Here is a 24184-nt window from a genome sequence, read left to right as displayed (position 1 = left end):
GGAGTAATTTATTTATCTTTAATGCAATGATGGCTCTTTCAATGTAACATGTCATACTTGTTCTTTCTTGACCGTTTAATCATTGTAGCAATATTTGTTGTGTCTTAATTGGAACATTCATATTTGCATAAATAATAACAACATATTCAGTATAATCTTGACAAGGTGGAATTTGGAAGGGTAGAGTATATGCAAAATTTATCCTTATCTTGGAGGGTAGAGAAGTTGTTCCCTATAAACCATCGGGTCAAGGAGATATAAAAAGGAGGCAGTAATAACAAGTTGTAACAGTAACAAGATAATAAGATAAACGAAGTAAAGGAAATAATCAGATAGTACTAGAGCTATAAGGATAGGCAAACATAGAAAAGATACTCCTGGTGAAGAAAAGAAATGTGCACGGGAACTTACTATCTATCCCTCAACTCTAATAATCGACCTCCACACCATCATATAAAGGATCATGTCCTTGGTAAGCTGAAGATACGATATGTCCTACTTAATCACCTCTCCCCAAGATTTTTTAAGCCTACTTTTCGCCCTTTGCAGACCTACCACGCCAACCTCTCACACCTACCTCTTCACTGAGGTATCAATGCCTCTCATTTGCACATGTTTGAGTCATCTCAACCTCCTTTCCCACATCTTCTTTACTACGCGAGCCACTCCCACCTTATCTCGAATTTCTCCATTCCTAATCTTATCTTTTCTCGTATGCCCACACATCCATCATCCTCATTTCTGGTACCTTCATCTTCTGGTTATGAGCTTTCTTAACAGGTCAACATGCTGCTATACACAACATAATCGGTCTAACCACCACTCTACAAAACTTACCTTTAAGTCATAACGACACATTCTTATCACACAGAACACCAAATGGAAAGCCTCCACTATATCCATCTCGCTCCAATACGATGTATGACTTCATCGTCAATCTCCTCGTTACCTTGGATGACTGACTCTAGGTACTTGAAACTTCATTATTGCACATACGAATCTTTTTTTTTTGTTGGTGTTTATTCTTACCAAAGGTCCGCATTGATTCTTGAAATTGTAATACATATTTGACGTAATACATGGATACACATCATTGAAATATGTCTGAGTTTTTACGGCTCATTGAGATCGATGCATTAATTAAAGAAAATGATAGTATATTTTAAGTGGTTAATCTATTCAGGTAATCATTTTTGAAAACATGCTCAGAAGCTTTTTCAAAATTTTAAAAAAATATCAAATAAAATAGTCCAATAAAATTATTCACACTCTCAACTTAGGGGGTCGTTTGGTACATGGGATAAGCTAGGATAAAATTTGGGATAAAATTTATATCTTATTTGGTTAAAGTTATAAAACTTATCCCAAATTTAGTCTAGGATGACCCATCTTATCTCATCTAGCTTGATATAAATTAGTTCAGATATTATAATTTCAGGACTATACTACGGGGATAACATAATCCGTGTACCAAACGCCCCTGAGTATTTAAATTACGAGTATTCAATTCTATGCTACCCTGCATAACCGACTAGTAATAAAGCCGAGAGACTCAAAACCCGAGACAACGAAATGGACAACTCTAGCGATTCATCTGATACTCGTTAGTTTTGAAGTAAAATGGAAATTGAAGGTACAGATGGGTCCAAAACCCGACTCAAACCCGGTTCAACCATAGAGTTCGGTAGAGGACTCGGGTTCACCTCCGATGACAAAACCGTTTCTCGCCGTCAAATCTTGTTCCAAATCCACAAAGATGAAACTAAGGTTAAGTTTGAAGTTGTTGGAAGGAACCCCATTTGGGTATACAGCAATAAAGATGGTAAAGTTAGTACTTTTAGGAAGTTTGAAAGAGGCGAAATGGAGAATGGTGACATGTTCTGTGTATCAGCCAAGAAAGCGATTTGGTTCACCTTGAAGAGAATTGATTTTGGGGATGAAGATAAAAAGGGTGGCGAGAAAGAGATGGAAATGGAGACCCAATTGGCTGAAAGTCTTGAGAGTAGTTCATGTCCTGAAGGGATTGAATTTGACCTTGAGCATGTTGATATTTCGGGCATTGACCCTGTTCAAGGTTTGATTTTTTCATTATTTGTTTCTTTGACTCTCCAATTTCAATGCTCAATTTATTTTCCAGTTGCTTCACTTTTACCATGAATTGAAAATATTGAATCAATTTAATTAATAGTATCAATCCCAATGGTTTAGTCAGAGGATTCATTGTAATTTGATTATTTGACCGAATAGAATTCTTTTATAATGGTTGATTTTATAAATCCAATTGGTTCACCTTGGAGAGAATGATCTATAGCGCTAGAAATGGAGACCTGGTTATGTCCAGATTTCTGGCATCGACTCTGTTCAGAGTTTGCCTTAATATGCATTTTTTTTCTGCTCTTTTGGTTCAGTCAGAGGATTTGTGGTAGATAGACTATATTTTCATTGTCCGTTTTGAGGTAAATTGAATTATTTTATACTTTTTTCGTCCTAACTTATGTGACACTTTTTGCTTCCCGAGAGTCAAGTTGACTAAATTTTGAAGTTGAATTGGATTAGTTCAACTCAGTATTTCAAAATTTAAATTTAGATATTCAAAAGCTATACAAAGTCATGTCAATATGATGAAAAAATACATCTTAAAATTTTGGTCAAAGTTTACATAGTTTGAATCTTGAAAAACTAAGTGTCACATAAATTGGGACAAAGGGAGTAATTGATTTAAGCTAGATATGACTATCTGATTATTTGAGAGGGATCTTCTCCTGATTAAACTGGTCTTTTCTTAAATGCAGAATTTGGCTTTCTGGTGATGGGGCATGAATTCGATGGTTATCCCAAGAGAATGATTCGGGAGATAAAGAACTGGAATTGGTTTATCGAGGATGAACGAGCAGAGAGTGATGCTGATGAGGATTCTGATAGAAAAGGCAGAAAGGGCGCTAGGAGAAAACGGAAGAAAAAAGGCAAGGGAGATGATGATGATGAGTGGACTGGAGAAAGTGAAGATGAGAAGGAACTGCTTACGAAATCTAAGAAGCTTCAGGGACCTAAATACGTGACAAGGTCCAAGGACAAGTCTAATGCAAAAAAGAGTAAACGTTCTACACAACAGGAAGCTAGATCCCCTGAAGAAGAATACGAGGAAGAAGAAGACGAAGATGAAGAGGATGAAACACTAGGGGGTTTCATTGTAGACAATGTAGAAGATGAGCCAGAAGTTGGTGACGAAGAAGAAGAGGAGGAATTCGATGATGATGATGAAGAAGTGTTAGAAGATTGATGTTCCTCCAAAAAACCGCGCTAAATGAATTGATGTTCCTCCAGAAAACCAAGCTAGATTGTTTTTGCTAGCTAGTTTTATGTTGTCGTCCTTATGATTGCCTTTATGGAGTGTCAATCATTTGCCAAATCCTGTATTCTACTTGTAGTTCTACTTTTTTTTTTTTTGGATAGCCGTGGGGTTGCGGCCAGCTTGCGTGCATCTCAACTTGTGGTTGTTCATTTTTTCTGTCACTGTATATGATAATGTAGTTCTTGAAGCAGAATTTTATTACTCCCTTTGTACTAAACTAGCTGATTTTGCTACCACACTCTTTTGAGTCTTTTTAATTGTGTTGCTTTCTCTCGGAAACTTATTATATAGCCAATATTCATAGCTCATTGGTAGATGAACTGCGCTTGAATATTTCTTCAGAGCTTTGTTGAATTGGATAAATTGGTATTCTGGATTGGAATCTATCAAGTCATAGAATCAGTGAGCTGATTAAGTGACTCATAATAGAGAGTCGGAAAGAATTTTTGCTGACTAATAGCTTCATGTTACAATGCTGGCTTTAAGCACAAATAGAATGTTCTTGAGAAGCAAAAGGGGAGAAATGGGTAAATAGTCACTTTTCAGATTGCTAATTTATATTCGCACACTGTTTCAAAACCGTTCAAAGTTTAGCCCCATTTTAATTTAAAAATAAAATTTGAACAAAAGTATCCATAACTAAAACACGGAAGTACTCCAGAAATGTTTCACGGAGTCTTGAACAGTATTTTTCAAATTTAAGAATGGGAAAAGGGTCAAATATACCCCTCTATTTTGTTTTATAAGTTAAATATATCATCCGTTAGTGAAAGTTAATAAAAATATCTTTGGCGTTTTCACACTTATGCTCCTATTTGGATGAAAATCCTCAAATCCTCTCAAATCCCAATTTTAAAAAAATTATCCATTTTTTTTGTTGACTCGCCCCGCTCGACCCGCCTATCATCATCATCAAGCTCTAGCTTCATCTTCTTCCATGGAGAAAAAAAAGAAAAAAAAGAGCAAGAACACACTCAAATGATAAAATCTCAAAACTCACTTCAATTTCATCTTTAAATCCAACTCCAAATCTTGGTATAGCCAATACTTGGAGTCAGAGTAATTAACATATCATCATAAAACTTCTAAGCTTTTGGCTCTTCTTATATCAATTTCAAACTGCTGCTCTCTCTCCTAAAACAAGATGAAAATTTTCAAGTTCTCAATTTCAGATATGTGCACTAATTTTCGATAGTCGGATAATTGTAGCTTGTAAATTACTAGATAAATCATCCTTTACTCATGCTAAACATGATCACAATGACCATTCCAACAGTAACTAACTGTTCAGGATGCACAATTTAGCACAGGGGAATGATGTTGCTGATGATATGTGCTTAAGAAATAAACCAATAATATGTTATATTCTTATGATGGATAAGAGGAGCATATGTTAATTACTCTGACTCCAAGTATTGGCTGCACCAAGATTTGTAGTTGGATTTAAAGATGATATTTGAGGTGAGTTTTGGGATTTTATTATTTGGGTGTGTTCTTGTTTTTTTTTTTTTTTTTTTTTCTATAGAAGAAGATGATGCTAGAGCTTGATGATGATGATGATAGGCGGGTCGGATCAACAAAAAAAGTGCGTAATTTTTTTGAAATTGGGTAATTTGAGAGGATTTGAGAATTTTCATCTAAATAGGACATAAGTGTGAAGTTTGAAGTTGTCAGGAGTATTTTTATTAACTTTCACTAACGAAGGGTATATTTAACTAATAAAAAAAGTAGGGGGTATATTTGACCGTTTTCCCTTTAAGAATTTCTATGGAGTTTTAAACCGTCACAATTCTAAGTCCTTTTTTTCACAGAGTTTTAACTGATAAACTTTAAAAACCCCAGTAATAATTTTGTCTAAACTTTATTTTTGCATTTAAAAAGTTAAAATCTTTAATTATATTTCTAAACTTGAATACTAATCCAAATAGTGGCTAGCCCATCCAATTTTTTCAAACGAAACTTTCATAAACAACTAGTTTTTATAAGCACCTAACAATATAGCTATAAGTTTGCAATTTACAAACCGTAGCTATCTTTTATGTAATTTCGGTTGTATTTTCGTATTTTTAAATACAGCGAAATACATGTATCATAAAAACAGAATGGAGTAAATCCCTTAAATACACGAAGGAGTTTCGGCTGTATTTCCGTGTTCTTAAATACAGCGACATATATATATATATATATATAAAATCAGAGTGGAGTAAATCCCTTAAATACACAAAGGACTTTCGGCTGTATTTTCGTATTTTTAAATACAGTGAAATACATGTATCATAAAAACAGAGTGAAGTAAATCCTTTAAATACACGAAGGAGTTGTGTATTTCATTGTATTTATATACTGATAATCCTTTTGTTTTGGCTGTATTTAAATGTATTGGAGTTCAGATCAGCAAAGTCGCCGCCTAACGCCGTGTCAGTTGAATGTATTCGACTGTATTTGAATGTATTTACACTCAAAAAATGACGAAAATGAAGAATACAATCAAATCTGGTCATATATCCGAAGAAGATACAAAATACACTGTATTTAAATAGGAAGAATACAATACACCGGACGAATCTCCGACGAAATACAAAATACTACTGTATTTAGATACAAAATACACTATATTTAAATAGGAAGAATACAATAACACCGGTCGAATCTCCGACGAAATACAAAATACTACTGTATTTACACTAAAAAAAATACAAGTGAAATACAAAATACCACTGCATTTACATAAAAAAAAAGATGAATACATTCAAAATCCATTTAAAAAATATTCGGATGTATTTGATTATTCAAATACACATTTTCTCTTTCGAGATACAAGCGAATACAAAAAAAATACACTCTATACAAAAAATACAAGCGAAATACATAAAATACCACTGTATTTACACCAAAAAAATATGAATACATCCCTTTCTCCATTGTGGCAGAATTGTACCATTAATTCTTGTTTTTTTTTACTTTCGTTTATGAACCAAAACGAAAGGTGAAACCAAAATTTTCACAGATTGCTCGTTTCAGAAACATTGATGAGACAGATGACCTTAGTGGGCACCCTCATGGAGCTAGTGGAAAGTATGAAACTGTTTCCAATAATGGTAGCTGGTCTGGTGAGTTGGAGGACCATAAAGAGAAAACTTCTAATCTTCCTCTCCGACAAGAGACATTACTTGGCGCTGATGCTTCGGATCTAGGAATCAGATCTGAGCGTCAGATCTCCAGTGTGAGTGTCGAAGCTAGGATCTCCGGTGGATTTGAGCATCGGATCTCCGGTGTGAAGGAGAGGAGAGAAGAGAGGTGTTGTTGTCGTGGTTTGTCGCCGGAGCTCCGGCAGTGAGGCGGCGGCAGTTGTGTTATTAAATAGGAAAGAGAGTGATTTTTTTTAGGGTTTGGAGAAGATGAAAAATCTTAAATGTGTAGTGAGGGAGAATAGAAAGAGGTATACGTATTTTAAAAGTTACTGGACCAGTTATGGAGAGCTACGAAAATTAAATAAAAATAAGGTAGTTATTATTCATAAATAAGTCCTAGAGTTAGCTATGACAAGTAAATTTCTCTTTTTTTAATAAAGAAAACTGAATGCAAGACAGTTGCTTAATATTTACAACAAAGCATTGATCACTGAAATTTATAAAGACAGCATTCCCTGATTACTTTATTTATTTATTTATTGAACAGACATTTCTATTAATCAAAAAGTGATCATTACATATCCAGGCAGTTGCAGACCAAACTGCCTCCAAAATATACTCCCTCCATTCCATAACAAGTGACTTTTAGGCTTATACACACCCCTTAAGAAAGTGCTCACTCCTAGAAAATTAGGAGTGTTTTTACTAACTTACCCCTAATTAAATGCCTAGAAAAAGAAAAAGCTTAATGATTCTTGATTATGTAAATAAGGGTCATTTTGGAAGAAGAAGATCAATTTCTTCTTGAAATCCTAAAAACCGCTTATATAAAACAAAATGAAAAGCCTATAAAGTCACTTATTATGGAATGGAGGGAATAACTTCAATATAATCTAGGAAACCTATACAAGAATATGTAGGTCCTAAACCCATCCCTAATACATACAGATCACATCAAAACAGAAAGCTTAGCTAAGGAAAACAATTCAAAGTAAGCAAAGCAGCCTGCCAGGTAGCTAGTTTCCTTCCTTTGATATGGATGTGCAAAGCAATCTATCCGTAAATCTTCTGAGTTTCCAGTCTAGCACCTTGGAATCTCATGGAATTTCTCCGATGCCAAATGTAGTAAAGCATCATGACAAAAGTTCCATTTTTCCTTCTAGCCATTCTGCTCATCCATTCTATTTTTTCCTGCCAGTTACCAATAACTCTAGTATGCCCCAACCATTTCAGCAGTCTAGCCCAAATGTTGTTGGTGTATGAGCAGGTGAAGAACAAGTGATCAAAAGTTTCTTCACTCCTAGTACAGAAGACACAGTCTTTAGGCACATCAATGCCAAACATCTGTAGTCTGTCAACTGTAGCTAGCCTTTTTGTATAGCTAACCACGAGTTGAACTTGTATCTGGGATGAATTTGAGCTTGCAAACCGATACTCTTCCATGATGCCCTTGGATATATGCGCATCATACTGATATAAGCCTTCTTGATCTGGAAACACCCATTCTTCTCCATGCTAGATAGTCTTTGGTGTAGTGTGCCTTGGATAGAGTTCAAAGTCATTATATAGTCTCTGTTGGCAATGATTATCCTGACTACCTAAGCTGCAGTCTTGGGTATGTCCATATTCTCCAAATCTCTCTGTTTAATATAGTAATAGTAGACCCAGAGAGAGTCTTTTTTCAGTGACATAGCCTACAGTCACTTCAAAATAGCTGACTTATTCCACAACCCCAAGTTCGTAACATTTAATCTTCCTGCTGCTTTTGGTTGACAGACTCTCTCCCATGAAACTAAGGCCTTTTTTGAGATCACACCATTTCTAGTCCATAGAAAGGATCTAGAGACAACTTCAACCATTTTTATCACCTTTCTGGGCAATACAAAGATATGTGCCCAGTATGTTTGCATGCCAAATAAGACAGACTTGATCAACTGGAGTCTGCCTGAGTATGATAATAGAGTAGCTGACTGACCAACAGTTCACCCTGGAGGTGCTCTTTTCAACTAAAGGCAGGCACTGGCTGATGGATAATTTCTTTGTGTACAGAGGCACTCCCATGTATTTAAAGGGGAGGGCGCCTTCAGTGTATCCCAGCAGTTGGAGTATGCCCTCCTTTTCCTCAAAAGAAATACTAGAGTGTATATGGAACTCTTGTCTGCATTTGTTTGCAGACCAGATGCTGCTGAAAATCTCTGAAAAGTCTCTTGTAATAATGTGAGTGATGTCAGCCTTGCAAAACATGAGCAAATCATCAAAAAAAAAAAACAAATGTGTACCACTCCAAGCCTTTTACATCTTGGATGGAACCCAAACTTTTGATTCATTTTTCTCTGGAGGTACTCCATTGCTAACAAAAAGGTGTGGAGACATAGGGTCTCCTTGCCTTATGCCTCTCCTAGCTTGGAAAGGTTTTGTTAATCTATAATTCATCACTAATGAGGATGTTACTGTAGATACACACTCCATCACCCAAGCTACAAACTTAACTGTAGATACACACTCCATCACCCAAGCTACAAACTTATGAGGAAAGCCTAAGTCATACATCATGTTCTTCAAGAATTGTCAATCAAGAGTTTCATAAGCTTTTCCGAGATCTATCTTCAACACACACCTTGAAGTTATACCCTTTTTGTTGTACCCCTTGAAAAGTTCATGACTGAATAGTATGTTTGTATACGGTGAATACCGGATACGAGACAAACCGGAGGAACGAAGCCGGAGGAAGGAATGGGAATGGGGTGGCGATATCGTTCGCCCTAGACCGGGGTAATGCTTGGACCGGAGCTGGGCATGAGCACCGATAGGTCTGCCTTCGACATCGTTAGAACATCCAAGCCCGATGACCCGAGCATTCGTGGCCGTTATTCCGAGTAGCCGTTGGTCCGTGTGACCGGTGTATGCGGGCAACGCGCCAGTAGCGTCCTGCCATAGTCAACTACCTACCTTGCGTGTGTCAGGCGGCGCCGTCAGTCCAATCCCACCAAATCCGTGCAGAGCAGTCCTTGTTGTCATTATTTTATTAACTCATATTGTAGAAGAACCATGACAGTGTCACTATAAATAGGGCATATCACCTTCCTTTGGGGGGGGGGGGGGGGGTAGGCTCCTTTTATTTTCCAAGAACACATGTAGTAGAAGAATCATATATATACAATCTTTCTCTCATTCGATTCGGCCAAGGCCTTCTCTTTTATTATTATTGTTTTCCCTCCATCAAGTATCATATATTGTTCATAAATATTTACACCCTTAGCAAACTACCATCACTAGCCGTTTTATTAAGGAGTCCTTAAATCTTTATTTTCTTTACCTAACATACATCAAGAACAAAGCACATATCTTATAACCGCTTATAAATTCAATTGATTATCCGAATTCGGGGTAAACAGTTTGGCACCCACCGTGGGGCTAGGATAATAGTGGTCTTTGGCCTTGATTTCTACCATATTCATCAAAGGCAAAGCGTCCCTACCCATCTCTGTGAAAACGGTCCGAATGACTGGCGTCGAACAATCCGGTCATGTCAATAATACCGAGATCGTGGCGGAAAATGAAGGGAGCGGACTGCGGGCATTGCCGGACCCCGCTGATCCGAACCCCGTTGATTCAAGGGAAGGTCTCAACTGACAAAATACCGTAGATCAAGCGAACGCCGCCCTACCAGCCACCGATCCTCTCAACACTCACCATTCCGTTACGTTATCCCGGGATCGGGGCCAGAGAGAACCGGACGCGCCAAACGACGGCATTAACTTACGTTTAATTTTTGAAATGCTGCAGGAGCAGAGGGCGGCAATCGCCGAGCAAGGATTAGCAATTGGCCAACTACAGAGCAGAAAGGGTGAATAGGGCCGGTAAAGGCAAAGGGTACAGTCGAAACCGGAAGAAACGAAGTACGAATGGTTGAGAGCGACAGCTCAGGAGCCGGCTCCTCGACTGAGGTCCTAAAGATGCTCGAGACTTTGGCGAAACGGGTGGATTCGACCGAAAAGAGGGTCGAGACATACAATTCTCGGGTGGACCAGATACCGGGGGCTCCATCTTTACTGAAGGGGCCGAATTCGAAAAGATACATCCAAAGGCCTTTTCCACCGAGTGCGTCCCCGAAACTGATCCCGAAGAGGTTCAAAATGCCCGACATATAGAAGTATGACGGCACCACAGACCCGCACGAGCACGTGACCTCATATACTTGTGCCATAAAAGGCAATGATATGGAAGAAGATGAGATCGATTCGGTATTGCTGAAAAAAATTGGGGAAACTCTGTCGAAGGGAGCGTTGACGTGGTATGACCATCTACCCGAGCACTCGATCACTTCTTTCGAAATGCTCGCCGATGCCTTCGTAAAGGCACATGCCGGTGCAATAAAGGTGCAGGCCCGTAAGGCCGATATCTTCCGGATAACTCAAAGGGACGATGAGCTACTATGGGAGTTCGTCACCCGGTTCCAGAGGGAGCGGATGGAACTTACCCCGGTACCAGAAGAATGGGCCGCACAAGCTTTCACAAAAGGGCTCAACGTGCTAAGTTCGGTTGCCTCGGCCAAGTTGAAAGAAAATTTGCTGGAATACGAGGCCGTGACATGGGCCGATGTCCACAATCGGTATGAATCGAAGATTCGGGTAGAGGATGATCAGTTCGAGCTCTCCCAGATAAAGTTAAAAGTGGATAGAGGTTTCGAGAAGTCGAGAAAGGGTTATGAAATGAAGTCTGAATCATCAAAAGAAAGGTTTCGGCCGTACTCCCACTCGGAGAGACCAAACTTCAGGTCGGAAGGGTCAAGGGAGAGCCCAAACCACCTCGCCGGTCGAGGTAGCAAGCGGGTCGACCGCTCGTCAAATAGCCGGGGACTCTCGTTCAGGAGCGACGCCGGAAGTTCCGTTAACAATAGGGGTCCACCGAAGATTTTGGAGTACAACTTCAACGTCAATACCTCGGGCCTTGTATCGGCCATCGGCCGCGTACCGGATGTGCGATGGCCGAAACCACTGAGGTCAGACCCGGGACAGCGGGATCCTAGCGTGGTGTGTGAGTATCACGGAACCCATGGTCACAAAACTGAGGATTGCCGCCAGTTGAGAGAAGAGGTAGCCCGGTTATTAAAAAACGGCCACCTTCGAGATCTATTGAGCGAGCGAGCCAAAAGTCACTACAAAGAGCGGGAAGCTCATCGAAGGGTCGAACCGGTTGAACACCAGCATACGATCAACATGATAGTTGGGGGTATTGACGTCCCTCGGGGACCGGTAATGAAACGGACCAAGGTCTCAATTGTTCATGAAAAACGCATCCGAGTCCATTCGACCAGGGGCCCTATTTTCTTCGATGACGAAGACGCTGAAGGCATCGTTCAGCCGCACAACGATGCACTGGTAATTTCTGTACTTGTCTTTAAAACTAAGGTTAAACGTATTTTGGTTAACCCAGGTAGCTCGGCCAACATCATTCGATGGAGAGTGGTCGAACAGCTAGGGTTGCTCGATAGGATTGTGCTGGTAGCTCGGGTACTCAGCGGGTTCAATATGGCTAGCGAAACCACGAAGGGAGAGATCTCGTTGTCCGTGAACGTGGATGGCACCATTCAGCAAACAATGTTCTATGTGATCGAAGGGGACATGAAATATAATGCGTTATTGGGCAGACCTTGGATACATAGCATGAAGGCAGTTCCCTCAACACTGCATCAGTTGCTGAAATTCCCCACTCCGGAGGGGGTGAAAACCATCCGGGGCGAGCAGCCCGCAGCAAAGGAAATGTTCGCAGTAGATGAGGCAGCTCCCCGGCTCGAGAAGCCGGCGCAGGAAGAGAAGGGTACAACCGGAGGGCAGGTCCCCCAATAGCAACTAAAGTGCACTGGACCGGATCCAGTACATGAAGATGATGACTTCGAGATGCCCAGGTCCTTTGTTATGCCGGATGACTCGGACGCGACCAAGTCAACCGTGGATGAGCTGGAGCAGATCATTTTGTTCGAGTTCTTACCGGACAGAAAGGTATACCTGGGCACGGGGCTTACCCCGGAGCTCAGGCGTAAATTAATCGAATTTCTTCAAGCTAACGCCGATTGCTTTGCATGGTCGCATATAGACATGACAGGTATATCACCGGAAATAGCGTCACACAAACTCAGCTTGGATGGAAAATTTCCCCCGGTGAAGCAAAAAAGAAGGCCCGTGTCAGAGCAAAAACACGCCTTCGTGAAAGACGAGGTAACAAAGCTTTTGAATATAGGTTCCATCCGAGAGGTGAAATACCCGGATTGTCTTGCTAACGTGGTGGTGGTGCCCAAAAAAGGTAATAAACTTCGAATGTGTGTCGATTATAAGGATTTAAACAAGGCATGCCCGAAGGATTCATTTCCATTGCCTCACATCGACAGAATGATGATGCGACGGCCGGACATGAAATGTTAAGTTTTCTCGATGCTTACTCCGGGTACAACCAAATCTGGATGCACCCAGAGGATCAAGAGAAAACATCCTTCATCACCCGTTATGGGACTTACTGTTATAACGTCATGCCTTTCGGATTAAAAAATGCCGGTGCAACTTACCAACGCCTAGTTAATGGGATGTTCGAAGAACAAATAGGGAAAACAATGGAGGTTTATGTTGACGATATGGTTGTTAAGTCCCTGGAAACAGAAGACCATTTAAAGCATTTGCAGGAAACCTTCGATGTACTCCGCAGATACAACATGAAACTCAACCCGGAGAAGTGTGCCTTCGGCGTAAGGTCCGGTAAATTTCTGGGGTTCATGGTGTCAAACCGGGGAATTGAAATCAACCCGGACAAGATCAAGGCCATCGATGAGCCGCTTTTTCTCTACCTAGCAGTCTCCGAAATGGCGGTAAGCGGCGTTTTGGTCCGAGAAGAATCAGGTACGCAATTCCCTGTCTATTATGTAAGTAGAACTTTGGGGGATGCAGAGACCCGTTATCCCCATTTGGAAAAGTTGGCATTAGCATTGGTAAGCGCTTCCAGAAAGCTCAAACCTTATTTTCAATGCCACCCCATATGTGTAGTAACCACTTACCCTTTAAAAAACATCATGCATAAACCTGAGTTATCCGGTAGATTAACAAAATAGGCTGTAGAAATTAGCGGTTACGATATCGAGTACAAACCTCGAACGGCCATCAAATCCCAAATCTTGGCCGATTTTGTGGCAGACTTCACCCCGGCCATGGTCCCCGAGGTCGAGAAGGAACTTCTTCTGACCTCGGGAAAGACCACGGGCGTTTGGTCCCTACATACGGACGGGGCCTCGAATCTTAGAGGTTCCGGCCTAGGGATTGTCCTTAGGACCCCGGCTGGGGAGGTCATCCGACAGTCCGTTAGAACTGCTAGATTAACTAACAATGAAGCCGAGTATGAGGCTATGATTGCAGGTTTGGAATTGGCTCGAAGCATGAGAGCCGAAACAATCGAGGCAAAGTGCGACTCGCTTTTGGTCGTGAACCAGGTGAACAGCGTATTCGAGGTAAAAGACGAACGGATGCAGCGGTACCTCAAAAAAACGCAGGTGGTACTTCATCAATTTAAAGAATGGACCATGCAGCACATACCGAGGGAGCAGAACAGCGAAGCCGATGCATTAGCAAACTTGGGATCCTCGGTCGAGGGGGAGGAAATCAATCTCGGGGCAACGGTGCACTTATCAAACACGACCATAGAAACCAGGCACGCCGAAATATACACAATGGGCTTGACCTGGGATTGGCGCAATAAGTACATCGACTACTTGCGTGATGGTAAGCTCCCAAATGACCCGAAGGAGTCACGATCACTACGGACCAAGGCTGCCCTCTTTTGCTTGGTGGACGGTCAACTGTATCGACGCTCTTTCCTCGGTCCTCTAGCTAAGTGTTTGGGCCCCGGTGAAACGGAATATGTGATAAGAGAGGTACACGAGGGAACCTGCGGCAACCACTCCGGTGCAGAAGCTTTGGTTCGAAAGATTGTCAGGGCCAGTTATTACTGGAACCGGATGGACGAGGACACGAAAAGTTTTGTCCAAAAATGTGACGGGTGTCAGAAGCATGCTCCGATGATTCACCAGCCGGGGGAGTTGCTGCATTCGGTCATCTCGCCTTGGCCTTTCATGAAGTGGGGAATGGACATTGTTGGTCCGTTACCTCGGGCACCAGGTAAGGCCCGTTTCATTTTGTTTATGACTGACTATTTTTCTAAGTGGGTTGAAGCGCAAGCCTTCGAAAAGATAAGAGAAAAGGAAGTCATCGACTTCATATGGGACCACATCGTCTGCCGATTCGGCATCCCCTCTGAGATAACCTGTGATAATGGCCCCCAGTTCGTGGGTGGCAAGGTCAACAGTTTCCTCGAAGGGTTGAAGATCAAGAAAATCGTGTCAACCCCGTATCACCCGTGTGCAAACGGGCAGGCAGAATCAACGAACAAAACTATAATCCAAAATCTGAGGAAGAGACTTGAAGCATCGAAGCATAATTGGAGGGAAATACTCCCGGAGGTGCTGTGGGCTTACAGAACCACATCCAAATCGAGCACGGGGGAAACCCCATTCTCATTGGTTTACGGAGCCGAAGCCCTCATCCCCGTGGAGGTGGGCGAACCGACCCTCCGTTTCAAATATGCCACCGAAGGATCAAACGGGGAGGCTATGGCCATGAAGCTCGACCTCGCGGATGAGCTGCGCGAAGGAGCATCGGTCCGCATAGCGGCCCAAAAACAGAGGATGGAAAGATATTACAACCGAAGAGCCAACTTTCGGCATTTCCAAGTTGGGGATTTAGTACTTCGAAAAGTTACCTTGCACACCAAGAATCCCAACGAGGGAAAGCTGGGTCTGAACTGGGAAGGCCCGTACAAGATAACCGGTATAACGGGCAAAGGGTCGTATCAATTGGAATCCATGGACGGGCAGCGTCTGCGTAATAACTGGAACGTGGCCCACCTAAAGAGATACTACTGCTGAGGTATGGTCCCCCCGTATTCTCTTATTATTTTTTCTCTCTTTTTTGTAGGAAGACAAGAGTGGGACAAAATTAGAACCCAGATCTGAAAACACGTGTTGCACTCTTTTCCTTAGTACGGTTTTGTCCCAAAATGGGTTTTCCGACAAGGTTTTTAAAGAGGCAACGAGTACAACGTGTTACTTAACGAATATGAAGGGCAAGTACCCGAATACCCGGTGTCGCAACCTCCGATTGAGGACATAATAACACTCACCCGACCTTGGAGATCGGATAAGTGCTAGGGGAGTACTATGCCACACCAAAGATGACATCGATTACAACAAACGGAGAAACTCAACATTTGCTACGGCAAAACTAAGGCCCGGCCACCGGCCATAGCCTCTGATGTAAGGACCAAACGATCATAATGAATCGTGTCCCATTCAGCATTTGCTACGGCAAAACTAAGGCCCGGCCTCCGGCCATAGCCTCCGATGTAAGGACCAAACGATCACAATGAATCGTGTCCCATTTTACGTTTGCTACGGCTAAGCAAGAAAGAGTTAAAATTCTCATATATACAAACATTTTTGCAAACACAAGTTATCAAAAGTTGGGAAAACAGCTCTCTGTTAAATATACTTTGCCCAGTCGATAACCGTCGTATCTCGACGCTGCCTCATTCGCATACCCTACGCCGGGTACCTTGGTTGAAATTCGACAAAGGCAACGAGATCACTATGATCCAAGCTAAAATTTGGCAAGCCACCGGCCCCAAAATATCGGATAAAACCGGCGGGCACAATGAATTAACGACTATGGTCAGCCGGTCCTAGAACGGATCAACAGCTATAGCAAAAGCAGTAAACAAACATTCAAACGAAGAAGCAAGAAAAATGCACTTTTTATTTATACAACGGATGTCCCTTACATCAAAAGAAAAACAAAGTCCTACAAAGGCAAAAAGCAAAAAGCAAGGCACCAGCCCCATACTATCCGGCATGACTAGAGGTGGTTGAATGCTCGGACTCAGTTCGCTCGGAGTCGTCTGACTCGGACCCGAGGGCACGATCAGCTTCTTCCTCCATCCTCTTGGCCTCGAGTATCAGGGCCGGAAGGTCTGAGAGACCATGCTCGGCTTGCTCGAGGGTGATCCGCCGAGACTTCCACTTCTCATACTCGACAACAATAGCAGTATGAGCCTCGGCCGCCTCAACGCTCCTCCATGTTTCTTCCAAGTCGGCCTCAGCCTTGGCCAGTTTTGCTCCCAGATCAGCCCGGTCCCCCTCAAGGACACTTATCCTACCAGTGGCTGCATCCAGCTCGGCCTTAAGGGCATCGTTGGCAATAGCCGCCTCCTCGAGCTCGGTTCTTAGGCCTTGGCATATCCGAGATCGCTCCTCGGCTTTCTCTTCAAACACCCTCCTACGCTCGTCGGAAAAAACAGCCTCAGACTCAAGCCGCCGGTTCCTCTCGGCCAGGGTTGTTGCGTCAGCATTCACCGAGTCCAGCTCCCCCCGGAGTCGGGAAACCGTGGTCTCCAGCTCATCTAGCCTCGAAGAAAATTGGGCTTTGTCCCGACTAAGACCGATCTTTTCAGCCTCAAGGCTCCGATTATAGTCGGTTATAGCGGCCAACTCGCTCTTCAAACGACGATTTTCGTCCTTAGCCGCATCGAGCTCTGGACGAAGGTTGGCCAGCACGGCCGCCCGATTCAACTCTTCCTCCTTCTCCTGAAGGAGATGCCGGTATTTCTCCGTTTCTCGGCCTTGGGCATCCAGTTGGCCTCGAAGATCATCTATCTCATGTTGGGCACGGATGAAGGCTTCATTAACCAACACCACACTCTACAGGTAAAACAAGTCAAAAGACTTAGGCGAAGTGAGGATAAAATCCAGAGATAAACTGTACAAGGATGACAGAAGAGCTTACCCGGTTACTTGCATGCATACCCTCGTTAATGAGGCACTGCCAAGTGAGCCCGGTCATCTTGCGCTTGTCCGAGTCAGAAATAAGGGGCCGTAAATAGCTCGCTACGCCCACCGGGCGCGACAGAAAGCTGCAGTCCTCAGGTACGGTGACTACGGCCGATCTGGTTCTCCTTGGCTCCATGCTCGGGGCCGGGAAGATATTTACCAAGCTGTCCCTGGCCCCTGACTCGGAGATCCGGTTGGCCGGCCTTGTGGCCCGAGGAATAGGGAGATGACCAAAGCCCGCTGCTTCTCCCGGTAGCCGGGGGGGAGGGGATGCTCGAGAACATATCATCAAAGTCATCCACCCGCGTAGCCGGGGTAGATGAACTTGGAGTAGCCTCAATAAATTCGGCAAAGGCCGAGGGCTCCACAGTTGCAGCAGGCTCGTGCTCGGGAGACGGACGAGCGCCTGTGGGGGCTTCGCTCTCCGGTACTGGTTCGGTCCTTTTATCGGCTTCAACAGCAACCGCTTCCCCGAACCTTTTTCTTTGAAGGGGAGCATCTTCCGAAGAAGTTTCACCTGAAATGTCGACAAAATCAATCGACCGAAGAGGAGCTGGTGAAAGTATTTCTTCCGCACCTGAATGTGGAGCAGGAACCAAGAGGCCTTCGCCGATGGAAGGAAGGGGCGGAATGGAGACCGCCTCCTCCGGTATTGAAGCCACGGTGGGAACGGAGCCGACTCTCCGAACAATGATATCGGGCTCTGCCTCTTCCCTCGAAGGGCGAGCAACACTCCTTGCCTTCTTCCTTTTCGGCGTCTGCCCCTTTTCGGAGGGTCGCTTTCTTTTTGCAACATCGGAGAGGACGCGGGAAGAACCCGCTGTGTCAAATTCGGGCGCCGATGCTGGAGGGGCGGTCCCCGATTCCGACCTGGGGGTTGCCGAGCCCTTAGGCAAACCTGAAAAGACAAGATGTTAGCAGAAATCAAAGGACGAAACGAGTAAAGGAGAATGCGGCAGAATAAGAATAGAGGGCTACCGTGATTTTGGGCGATCCATCGGCCACGGGACAAGTGGGCCCATGTCCGGTCGTCATAAGGATGCTGGGCGAGAAGCACTGTGACCCAGTCATTCAGATTCCGGAGGAACGTACCCATTGGCTGGCAAAAGTAAAGGAGAAACAGTGAGAAGGAAGAATCAAAATTTGCCAAAGCAATTATTCGAGGCTTGGGACTTACGCTTGTTATTCCATTTCTCCGGGAAAGGCATATGCTCGGCTGGAATTATGTCCTCGGTCTTCACCCGGACGAATCGCTCCAACCATCCCCGGTCTCTGTCTTCGTCCATTTTCGCAAAAAACGGATTCCGGCTGCGCTTGGCCAGTTTCATTACGCCACCCCGGAACAGCCTCGGGGAGTATAAGCGTATCAGGGGCTAGTGTGAACTCCTTCTCGGCGTTGTTGGCCAATGACCGGAGACACGCTACGACCCTCCAAACATTTGGGCCGATCTGGGCCAGCGTAACGCCGTAGATGCGGCACATATCGAGAATGACCGGATCCACCGGAGGGTCGAGTTTGAGAGTGAAAGGGTATGTGTAAACGTACAAAAACCCTTCACGATAGTCGATAACGGATTCATCAGGTCCGGGGGCGAAGGCCCGAACAGGACGAGTGTCCCACCCGCAATCGGCCCGGACTATGTCGAGCTTCTCCTCGGTGATGGACGAGGGATGCCGTGAGCTCGAATTTAACCGGGGATGCAGGCTCGGCTCCCGGGGACGATACCAATGGGGCATCATGGGAAGTTGATTCGGACATCCTGAAAATATGAAAGAAAGAAGGCCGAAGAGAGAAATTTGAGAAGAACGAAGGAACCGATGGTTCGATAAAAGGCAAAGTTGAAACAGCAATGCTCGAACAAAGGATACTCGACAGCAGCGGTGACAAGGTTGACTCTTGTGCACACAATATGAAGCAACAAATTAATAGGGAGACCAAATATGAAGTTGGTTGTGTGTGGAGCAAGTAGAAAAAACGCAGAATTGAAGTAGGGTTGAAGAGGATGCAAAACGTGAAAATGGTAAAGTGAAGGGGTAGAAGACCTTATATAGGCATGAGAGAGAAACGGTTACCGAGGATGACAAATCAGATGGCGCCACGTGCCCCATCATTAATGTGAAGCGACTCGAAACGACGTGAAAAAGACGGTTGACAGAAGTGGACCAGCAGGGTTGAGACACGTGGCCGATAAAGGGGCATGCGTTACGCGCTCGTTCCCGCCAAAATATGAAGACAAGGTCGGGATGAGAGAGCCACCGGTATAGGAACTTATCCACTCCCCGTTACTCCGATAGATCGGAGATTCGGGGAGTGTGGGGGCTATCTGTATACGGTGAATACTGGATACGAGACAAACCGGAGGAACGAAGCCGGAGGAAGGAATGGGAATGGGGTGGCGATATCGTTCGCCCTAGACCGGGGAAATGCTTGGACCGGAGCTGGGCATGAGCACCGACAGGTCTGCCTTCGACATCGTTAGAACATCCAAGCCCAATGACCCGAGCATTCGTGGCCGTTAGTCCGAGTAGCCGTTGGTCCGTGTGACCGGTGTATGCGGGCCACGCGCCAGTAGCGTCCTGCCATAGTCAACTACCTACCTTGCGTGTGTCAGGCGGCGCCGTCAGTCCAATCCCACCAAATCCGTGCAGAGCAGTCCTTGTTGTCATTATTTTATTAACTCATATTGTAGGAGAACCATGACAGTGTCACTATAAATAGGGCATATCACCTTCCTTTGGGGGGGGTGAGCTCCTTTTATTTTCCAAGAACACATGTAGTAGAAAAATCATATATATACAATCGTTCTCTCATTCGATTCGGCCAAGGCCTCCTCTTTTATTATTATTGCTTTCCCTCCATCAAGTATCATATATTGTTCATAAATATTTACACCCTTAGCAAACTATCATCACTAGCCGTTTTATTAAGGAGTCCTTAAATTTTTATTTTCTTTACCTAACATACATCAAGAACAAAGCACATATCCTATACCCGCTTATAAATTCAATTGATTATCCGAATCCGGGATAAACAATGTTATTTGTGATGCTCGTACCCTCAATAAAAGCTGATTGCGAGCATTCAATAATATCCTCTCAAACTTTTGCAATGATCTTGTACAGTGTAGAGCAGCAAGCTATTGGCCTATAAAACTTATCCCAAACTTAGTCTAGGATAACCCATCTTATCCCATCTAGCTTGATATAAATTAGTTCAGAGATTATAATTTCAGGACTATACTACGGGATAACATAATCCGTGTACCAAACGCCCCTGAGTATTTAAATTACGAGTATTCAATTCTATGCTACCCTGCATAACCGACTAGTAATAAAGCCGAGAGACTCAAAAGCAGCAAGCAACCTTACAAAAATCGAGACAACGAAATGGACAACTCTAGCGATTCATCTGATACTCGTTAGTTTTGAAGTAAAATGGAAATTGAAGGTACAGATGGGTCCAAAACCCGACTCAAACCCGGTTCAACCATAGAGTTCGGTAGAGGACTCGGGTTCACCTCCGATGACAAAACCGTTTCTCGCCGTCAAATCTTGTTCCAAATCCACAAAGATGAAACTAAGGTTAAGTTTGAAGTTGTTGGAAGGAACCCCATTTGGGTATACAGCAATAAAGATGGTAAAGTTAGTACTTTTAGGAAGTTTGAAAGAGGCGAAATGGAGAATGGTGACATGTTCTGTGTATCAGCCAAGAAGGCGACTTGGTTTACCTTGAAAAGAATTGATTTTGAGGATGAAGTAAAAAGGGGTGGCGAGAAAGAGATGGAAATGGAGACCCAATTGGCTGAAAGTCTTGAGAGTAGTTCATGTCCTGAAGGGATTGAATTTGACCTTGAGCATGTTGATATTTCGGGCATTGACCCTGTTCAAGGTTTGATTTTTTCATTATTTGTTTCTTTGCCTCTCCAATTTCAATGCTTAATTTATTTTCCAGTTGCTTCACTTTTACCATGAATTGAAAATATTCAATCAGTTCAAGTGTTAACCATCAATTCTTAACTAGTTGGCTTTGTTATTTGAATCATCTGAATCCATTTTGTTCCATTGATTAAGTCAGAGAATTTGTTATAATTTGATTATCTGTCGTGACTAGAAATCTGTTATTTTAGTTGATTTTTACAGAACACTATTGTACCTTGGGAAGAATGATTTTTTAGGGCTGAGATAAAGTGGTACTAAGTAGGAGTTGGAAATGGAGACCAGTTAGCTGAAAGCCTTCAGAAGAGTGGCTGTCCATTTGGGATTGAAATCTTGAATAAGAGTTCGACCATGTCCATATTTCTGGGTTCTGGCGTTGACTTTGGTCAGAGTTTGCCTTATATGAATCATCTGCATTTTTTCTGCTCGTTTCATTTAGTCGAGAAAATGATAAAAATGGTCCCTTATGTTTGAGCGTAGGTTCAAAATATTTGATGGAGACTGAAAGTGTTAACTTTTGACAAATTTAAAGGACCAAAACTGTTAAGTGCATACTTAAGGGACTATTTTGAACCTGCCTTCAAACATAACTGACCATTTTTATCATTTTCTCGATTCAGTCAGAGGATTTATGGTAGATAAGACTGTATTTACATTGGCCGTTTTGATGTAAATTGAATTATTTTATTATTGATTTAAGCTAGATACGACTCTCTGATTGCTTGAGATGAATCTCCTGATTGGTCTTTTGCTTAATGCAGAGTTTGGTTTTCTGGTGATGGGACATGAATTCGATGGTTATCCCAAGAAAATGATTCGGGAGATAAAGAACTGGAATTGGTTTATTGAGGAGGAACGAGCAGAGAGTGATGATGATGAGGATTCTGATAGAAAAGGCAGAAAGGGTGGTAGGAGAAAACGGAAGAAAAAAGGCGAGGGAGATGATGATGAGTGGACTGGCGAAAGTGAAGATGAGAAGGAACTGCTCACGAGATCTAAGAAGCTTCAGGGACCTAAATACGTGACAAGGTCCAAGGACAAGTCTAATGCAAAACGGAAAAAACCTTCCACACAACAGAAAGCTAGACCCTCTGAAGAAGAATATGAGGAAGATGAAGAGGATGAAACACTGGGGAGTTTCATTGTAGACGATGTAGAAGATGAGCCGGAAGTTGGTGACGAAGAAGAAGAGGAGGAATTTGATGATGATGATGATGATGAATGAAGTGTTAGAAGATTGATGTTCCTCCAAAAACCGTACTAGATGGTTTTTACTAGCTAGTTTTATGTAGGTCTTTGTGAATTGTCATTGCCTTTTCGGTGTGTCAATCATATGCCGAATCCTGTATTCTACTTTTTTTTTTTTTTTGGATAACCGTGGTGTCGGGACCAACTTGCACGCACCCCCACTCGTAGTTTTACATTTTTCTGTCATTGTATATGATAATGTAGTTCTTGAAGCAATAATTTATTTGTTCTTTGTACTATAACTTGCTGATTTTGCTGACACACTCTTTTGAGTCTTTTTAATTGTGTTGCTTTCTCTCAGAAACTTAGTTATATGACCAAAATCCGCAGCTTATTGGTAGATGAACTGTCATTAAATATTTCTTCAGAGCTTTGGTGAATGGGATCCAATGGTATTCTGGATTGGAATCTATCATCTCATAGTATCAATGAGTCGATTGACTCATAATTGAGTCGGAGAGAATTTTGCTGACATAAAGCTTCTTGTGGCAAATGCTGCCTTTAAAGCATAACTAGAATGATCTCGAGAGTAAACAGAACTCCCGCAAACTTGTCACATAACAAAATGAACGAGATGAATTGGTTACTAAAAATTATCTCTGAGGAAAGAACTGATGGCTGAGAAATTTTTCCAAAGGTAAAGACCAAAGACTTCAAGACAAGAATAAAAGGGACGAAATGGGTAAATAGTCACTTTCTGGGCCACTAATTAATACTCCCTCCGTTCAAAAAGAGTGCCCACTTAGCAATTTACACACTCTTTAAAAAAAATACTAATTCTTAAGGAAAAATAAGTAATTTGACTAAACTATTCCTGATTAAACGAGTGTTGGGATTTGGTCAAAAGAGTGCCCCCTTAGCAAGTTCCACACTCCTTATGAAAATACTAATTCCTAGGGGAAAATAAGTAATTTGACTAAACTACTCCTGATTAAACGAGTGTTGGGATTTGGTCACTTAACACTTAATAAGGGCAACTCTGGAAAAGTAAGGTTAGTTATTTTTTGATTTGGTAAGTGAATACTCTTTTTGAACCTTAAGATGTCGATGAACGGCCACCGCTGAGATCATGTTGGTGCACTATACTCCCTCCTGTTCAAAAAGTTTTAGAATGTTCTTAGCCTTTTTTTTTCTTAAATAAGAGTGTCTAATTACTAAATCGATAAAGAATTAATCTTATTTTTTTAAATTTATATTTATTAGGTCTTAATTTATCAAATTTCAATACCTATTCAATTAAGAGTTGTTTAATCAAATTAGCTACGAAGTATTTTTTAAGGAGTTAAGTATTTTATTTTTAAGTGAGAGTATTTACCAACTTCAAGGCTCGAGACATATTCCCCGAAAAGATACTTTGTAACCGCTGCTCTAAAAGTAGTTGCTTTTTCTTGAATTTTTGAAATAATTCATTATTTAAAACATTTAACAAAAATAATACAATTTTCTGAATTTTTACCAAATAGAATAAACGTATGTCTAAGTAACGTTTTATAAGTTATTTTATTTCAAAAAATTAATGGGCAAAACTAACGGCATACAAATTTAACGAAAGTATAAGGCGTTACTGTAAGTAACGATTTAACCTTAAAACGTTAC

At 42.4% G+C, this 24184-nt stretch overlaps 3 protein-coding genes across 3 annotated transcripts; 2 read left to right on the top strand and 1 right to left on the bottom strand.

Annotated features, from left to right (window-relative positions):
- Window positions 1-1444: 1444 nt before the first annotated feature.
- On the top strand, window positions 1445-3588 carry LOC132645532 (protein bfr2-like). Its single transcript, XM_060362552.1, has 2 exons — window positions 1445-2074; window positions 2793-3588. Exons 1-2 carry the CDS (start codon window positions 1621-1623, stop codon window positions 3278-3280), a joined length of 942 nt encoding a protein of 313 aa, XP_060218535.1. The 5' UTR covers window positions 1445-1620; the 3' UTR covers window positions 3281-3588.
- Window positions 3589-7536: 3948 nt separating this feature from the next.
- On the bottom strand, window positions 7537-7926 carry LOC132616675 (uncharacterized). Its single transcript, XM_060331250.1, has one exon. The coding sequence runs from the start codon at window positions 7924-7926 to the stop codon at window positions 7537-7539; it is 390 nt and encodes a 129-aa protein (XP_060187233.1).
- A 12668-nt stretch (window positions 7927-20594) lies between these two features.
- On the top strand, window positions 20595-22847 carry LOC132645521 (uncharacterized). Its single transcript, XM_060362541.1, has 2 exons — window positions 20595-21293; window positions 22102-22847. Exons 1-2 carry the CDS (start codon window positions 20840-20842, stop codon window positions 22563-22565), a joined length of 918 nt encoding a protein of 305 aa, XP_060218524.1. The 5' UTR covers window positions 20595-20839; the 3' UTR covers window positions 22566-22847.
- Window positions 22848-24184: the final 1337 nt, after the last annotated feature.

The sequence above is a fragment of the Lycium barbarum genome, chromosome 1 (genome assembly GCF_019175385.1).
Source record: "Lycium barbarum isolate Lr01 chromosome 1, ASM1917538v2, whole genome shotgun sequence".
NCBI classification, from domain to species: Eukaryota; Viridiplantae; Streptophyta; class Magnoliopsida; order Solanales; family Solanaceae; genus Lycium; species Lycium barbarum.
This window is presented reverse-complemented; position numbering and strand designations above follow the sequence as displayed.

Bases quoted from the DNA above. Each gene is read 5' to 3' on its own strand.
- LOC132645532 (XM_060362552.1), top strand. From the start codon at position 1,621: ATGGAAATTGAAGGTACAGATGGGTCCAAAACCCGACTCAAACCCGGT. The intron at 2,075-2,792 runs GTTTGATTTTTT...TCTTAAATGCAG, and splicing joins GGGCATTGACCCTGTTCAAG to AATTTGGCTTTCTGGTGATG.
- LOC132616675 (XM_060331250.1), bottom strand. From the start codon at position 7,926: ATGGAAGAGTATCGGTTTGCAAGCTCAAATTCATCCCAGATACAAGTT.
- LOC132645521 (XM_060362541.1), top strand. From the start codon at position 20,840: ATGGAAATTGAAGGTACAGATGGGTCCAAAACCCGACTCAAACCCGGT. The intron at 21,294-22,101 runs GTTTGATTTTTT...TGCTTAATGCAG, and splicing joins GGGCATTGACCCTGTTCAAG to AGTTTGGTTTTCTGGTGATG.